Source organism: Perca flavescens, chromosome 13 (assembly GCF_004354835.1).
Source record: "Perca flavescens isolate YP-PL-M2 chromosome 13, PFLA_1.0, whole genome shotgun sequence".
Taxonomy (NCBI): domain Eukaryota; kingdom Metazoa; phylum Chordata; class Actinopteri; order Perciformes; family Percidae; genus Perca; species Perca flavescens.
This window is the reverse complement of record NC_041343.1, coordinates 16,030,047-16,035,851: the sequence shown is the minus strand read 5'-3', so window position 1 is coordinate 16,035,851 and position 5,805 is coordinate 16,030,047. Positions and strand designations below refer to the sequence as shown.

Here is a 5,805-nt window from a genome sequence, read left to right as displayed (position 1 = left end):
GACTTGGTAGAAATAGGGACATGTGAGGGAAAAGAGCAAACTCAGTGGAAAAATAAAGCATAAATGAAGGAGTGGCTGCTTGTGACGGAATTCAGGAAATAATCACAGTCAGACGACACACACATAATGTGGACAACAACTGTCCTGCTGCTGCTTGTGCCTCATCTGCTTTCCTCCACAGTATGTATGCTATGGTTGTTAAAATGTTTTCCACTTTAGTCAGTCATCAGGAATTATTGTATTATTGTTTGATCATAAATTGCTTCAATAAATGCTAATGCAATCAAGGAGATCAAGGGGTTTAGAGTAAGGCATCATAGATAGATCATGAATCATGAATTTTCTTTCTTTTATTAGTTATTTTAACATTAGAATAGCCATCAAAATAGTGTGTGTGTGTGTGTGTGTGTGTGTGTGTGTGTGTGTGCAAAAATGTTTTATAAAGACATTACTGTCAATAAGTTCTAAAATCTTGTTCTGAGTACCTGTTTCTTAAAACAAGAAAGAATAGTTGATTAGGATTATGAAAATGTTGATTTTAGAAAATTCTTTGTTGTTTTGCGTGGAAATAGCAGGTGTTTATTTTTATTAAACTTTCAGGACTTAATTGAAGCAGCATTCACAGTATTGTTATCCGATTCTTCCGTACGATTTTCGGTTGCCTACTACTTCTGCATACAAAAACCATTCAAATATCAAAATGTTCAGCTCTTTAGGGACATTTGTGCCTGTATTCAACTTTTCACCACCATTTATACTTTTTAAAATATTAAGCGAAGGGCTACCAGTTTGATACACTCTTCTGAAATAACAAATGTGCTCAGTTTGCCTTTAGTTATATATTTTTTACTTATTTACATTGTAAGTCAATGGAGTAATCTTTAAATCCTCTTCAGGCTATTTCCACTAAATGCTACTCCTCTCACCTACCTTCACCTACAGATGTCATTCAAATTTTAAACTATTCACAAAACCTTCAGCTATTAGAAAATGATTCAGCTTTTTGATATATTTTACAGTTTTTGTGTTATCACCAATTTACCAGTCTGCTCTGGCCCTTTTTTTGTGGAGTTTGCATGTTCTTCCAGACTTTCTATAACATACTATACTATCACTGTTTTTCGACATACTATGAATATTTTTGACATACTATACTATGACTTTTTTTTATCACTTTTTCCAACATACTATACTATCACTTTACCCCTTTTTAGACATACTATAATATCACTTTTTTATCACTTTTTTATATACTATATGTTGACTTTTTTATGATTTCTTTCGACATACTATACTATGACCTTTTTATCACTTTTTTCGACATACTATACCATGAATTTTTAATTTATCAACATACTATACTATGACTTTTTTTTTACATACTATACTATTACTTTTTTCGACATACTGTACTTGACTTTTTTATCGCTTTTTTCAACATACTATACTATGACTTTTTTTTATCACTTTTTTCGACATACTATACCATGAATTTTTAATTTATTAACATACTATACTATGACTTTTTTTTTACATACTATACTATTACTTTTTTCGACATACTGTACTTGACTTTTTTTATCGCTTTTTTCAACATACTATACTATGACTTTTTTTATCACTTTTTTCGACATACTATACCATGGATTTTTAATTACTTTATCAACATACTATACTATTACTTTTTTTGACATACTATACTTTGACTTTTGTATCGCTTTTTTCGACATACTTTACCATCACTTTTTCAACATACTATACTATCACACACAATATACTATTACTTTTTTATCACTTTTTTCAACATACTATGCTTTGACTTTTGTATCTCTTTTTTCGATATACTAGTCTATGATTGTTTTCCACATGAGTTATTTGGTTTAATGGTGGCTAGCACCAGAAAGTAGGCACTGCAGACTTTCCCCTAGGTTCGATTCCCAGACGGGCTGGCCCTTTTTTGTGGAGTTTGCATGTTCTTCCAGACTTCTTTGACATACTATACTTTGACTTTTTCATTACTTTTTCGACATACTATACTATGTCTTTTTTATTGCTTTTTTCGACATACTATACTATGACAATTTTTGACATATTATACTATGACTTTTTTATCACTTTATTTTTGACATACTATACTTTGACTTTTTTATTACTTTTTTCAACATACTGTACTAGTACCAGGGACGGGCACAGACATTTGGAGGGGCTATTGCTCTGATCTGGAAAAACGGCAAACCCCGGTACAGCTCAAAGCGTCACAGGAGAAGCCTCCTGTTGGGGATCTTATCAAAATTATTATGGTATCTTTGTCCTTATTTACTGTCTCTGTCTCCTCAATTCCTGTCTCTTTGTCCTCCTGATTCTGTCTGTGTCTTTTCTTCATACTCTGAATCTGCACTGCAGATCATGATGATCAAGGCACAATCTTTCTTCTTATCACACAATAAAGGTATGTGCAAGCTCAGCAGAGACTTCCAAGATGGAGCTGTCTCCAAAAGAAACCTTATAATATAATTCTGAATAGGTTCTATAACCTTCAAATTAAGAATACTATTGTCAATAGCATCAGCCTTTCTCCTTATCACACTTTTACTGACATGGACCTATTATTATCTTTTTTCGACCATACTGTGACTTTTTAATTACTTTTTTTGACATACCATACTATGTATGTGAAGGCACAGTGGCTCAGTGGTAAGCACGGCTCCAACTAGCACCAGCATGTATCCACTTCAAGACGCTGTGTCTATCCCAGGCTAGTTACACAAAACAGATTTATAACTGTGGATTTTAACTCTCACTGTAGTTCTCTCTTGATTGCCAGGACACAGGAAACAGCAGTGATTTTAACCAATCAGAAACAGTCAATGAGGACTTTTCTGATGCTTCTGTCAAAGGCCAGAAACTTCCTGGAGGGGCCAAAGGTCGGGACACATGCTCCATCCCGTGTGACATCACTGTCAAGCTGCTACGAGATGAGAAACATTCAATCTGTGGTAAAATGTCTTTCTCTTTCCTTGTGTTATTGTTACATCTATCATCATTATCTGTTGTTCAGAATGTGTGTGTGTGTGTGTGTGTGTGTGTGTGTGTGTATGTGTGTGTGTGCGTGTGTGTGTGTCCTATATGTAGGCCAGTTACAGCAGTCTCTGTTGGCATTTGGACGCAACACCCGGAAGCTGATTCGGGATGTGATGGAGGAGCAGCAGAGAGCCCTGGACATCCTTAGCAGTCAGGTAAAGTGGCATCTTTTTTTTCTTTCTTAAAGTTTCTAAGCGTTTGATGTACTGTAGTGTCACATTTCCAGGTCACAGAGCTGATGACCAAAGTACAGACGCTCAGCTCCGAAGTTCAGAGAAGCAACACTGAGATGTACTCCATCAAACCTGTGCAATCCCATGGTAACTCACACACAAACACGTGCGATTTCACAATATACAAGTCCCATAATGCAATCAATAGTATTGCTTTGTTAGACCCTTCCTGCTCGGTAAACGGCCAAGTCTTTCAAATTCCACACCTCCAGTTTTGTAACACACTCTCATGATGAGTACACTGATCTTGATGTGTAAAAAGGTTTTTTCATGACAACATGACAAGGTGTTATTGAGATTAAACTGGTCTTATAGAAGTAGTAGAAAATTCTCTACCAAAAAGGAACATTTCAGTTTTCAGTCTATATGAATGATTAAATCACCAAATACATGGTTTTCACTGGTCAATAATGTTAAATGTGTTACAGAAATACAGACTACATCCTTAGGTATGCATCCTTTAGTGAACAATCATTTTCTTTGTGATGACAGAAGAGAGTATGTTTGCTTTGATTAGGACAAGACTGCAGCGATATCAAGGACAATCTTTTGTCAGTCGTCCCCAAGATCCCCAGTGGTATTTACATTGTCCACCCAGAGAATACAGACTCTTCATTTGAGGTAGATGTACACTAATACTAATACTGTAAGTCATTCACCATCTGTCACTCAATCGTCACTCACCACTCAAAACACAACATGTGCTGCAGGTTTTCTGTGAAATGGATTACATGGGAGGCGGATGGACGGTGATGCAACGGAGGACTGATGGACTAACTGACTTCAAACGACCCTGGGCTGATTATGTTGATGGCTTTGGAAACCTTGCAGGTTGTATGAAATTAATTTAGAAACGGACAGAAGCATGTTTCCTGTTTTAAAGCTTTAATACCAACATAAAAAGGAGGCTGAAATGTTTGGAACAACAGCTACGTATACCAGGTGTGCCAGCTGACTGCTCAAGAACATCAGTTAACAATGCAGACCAAGTTGACTGTTTGTAAGATGCACATTAACACATACACTACATGGCGAATAGTATTACCCATTTGTGATTGTTGAACAGTCTTCTTCTAAAAAGACTTTCGACAAGATTTTGGAACCTGACTGAAGAGGTTAGTTACCATTCATCCACAAGATGAATTAGTAATGTTCGGTGTTAAGCTCTGGCTCAGAGTTGGTGTTCCAGAAACTTATTTAAGGAATTCTTATAAAAAAATGTCATCATTTTAAGATGCAATGTACAGCTGTCTTACTTTGAACAAACACTGCAAATGTTAGAAATTAATTTTGCATTTGCCAATGATGACTGCACATTCTCTCTTTTTGATGTGTGTGTGTGTGTGTGCATGCATGTGTGTGTGTGTGTGTGTGTGTGTGTGTGTGTGTGTGTGTGTGTGTGTGTGTGTGTGTGTGTGTGTGTAGGAGAACACTGGTTGGGTTTGAGGAAGGTATTTCATATAGTAAACCAGAAAGATACTCGGTTCCAACTTCACATTGCTCTGGTGTCCCATGATGACGTCACCTCTTATGCATCATATGATGATTTCCACCTGGACAGCGAAACACAGTTCTTCAGTATACACCTGGGCAGATACGCAGGCAGCGCAGGTGAGACTTAAAAATTACAAAAAGTAAGTGACAAATGTTGCTTTTTCTTTCCACAAACTCAAAATAATGATCCATGCACTGTGTATATGTTCACACTCAACATGTGCACATCTGTATGCCGGTGTGCATTTCTGTGTGTGTTTTTGTACAGGTGATGCGTTTCGTGGCTATGACCAGGATCAGAACCAGGACACAGCTCCATTCAGCGCCTCAGACGTGGACAACGATGGCTGTAATCCTTCCTGCTCCATCGACAACCGCACGGTGGAGAGCTGCAGCATTCAGCACAACCAGACAGGATGGTGGTTCAACCAGTGCGGCCTGGCAAACCTTAACGGCTCTCCCGAAGATGATGAGCACAACCAGGGACAGAGGACACACATCCTGTGGGACACCTGGAGACAGAATGGAGTCCCTCACGTCATCAAATCGGTCACGATGAAGGTCAGGAGGATTGCAACCAATAATTGACAGAGGAGAGGTGGAGAGGAGGAGGTTGAGGAGGAGAAGCAGAGGGAGAGGGGAAGAAAACACATATTGTAAAAGTTGCACTGCATCTTTGTACAACCTGAAGTTTTAATAAAACAGGATGAAGGCTGAAAGGATGTCTTATTTTCATTCTTTCACCTCATAGTAACCAATTACCTGTTCTGAAAATATTCCTTTAAGGTGATTTTGTGTTGACTTTTGAGAATAAATATACCTGGAATTATAATGCAAACAACACAACAACACCAACGTAATCAGAAGAGTAGAAAACAATGTACACTAAATCAATTAACAATCTCTTTAACACAGTCTAAAATATTATTGTAAATTATTATAATAAATACTTTTTATATATAATGCATATACACCAGAAGCTTCTGTCATGTTCTTG

The 5,805-nt window shown here is 37.1% G+C and overlaps 1 protein-coding gene across 2 annotated transcripts; it reads left to right on the top strand.

The window, feature by feature from the left end:
- On the top strand, positions 1 to 5,686 carry angptl5 (angiopoietin-like 5). 2 transcript variants are annotated; one of them, XM_028596169.1, is made up of 8 exons: positions 1 to 180; positions 2,825 to 2,996; positions 3,133 to 3,236; positions 3,308 to 3,401; positions 3,832 to 3,935; positions 4,025 to 4,145; positions 4,740 to 4,925; positions 5,077 to 5,686. In XM_028596169.1, exons 1-8 carry the CDS (start codon positions 127 to 129, stop codon positions 5,394 to 5,396), a joined length of 1,155 nt encoding a protein of 384 aa, XP_028451970.1. In that variant the 5' UTR covers positions 1 to 126; the 3' UTR covers positions 5,397 to 5,686. The 2 variants fall into 2 exon arrangements, with proteins under 2 accessions (XP_028451970.1, XP_028451969.1); XM_028596168.1 differs by having other exon boundaries at positions 2,807 to 2,996.
- Positions 5,687 to 5,805: the final 119 nt, after the last annotated feature.

Coding starts and splice junctions, on each gene's coding strand:
- angptl5 (XM_028596168.1), top strand. CDS start 127: ATGTGGACAACAACTGTCCTGCTGCTGCTTGTGCCTCATCTGCTTTCC. Junction 2,997..3,132: donor TGAGAAACATTCAATCTGTG/GTAAAATGTCTT, acceptor TCCTATATGTAG/GCCAGTTACAGCAGTCTCTG. Junction 3,936..4,024: donor ATACAGACTCTTCATTTGAG/GTAGATGTACAC, acceptor CATGTGCTGCAG/GTTTTCTGTGAAATGGATTA.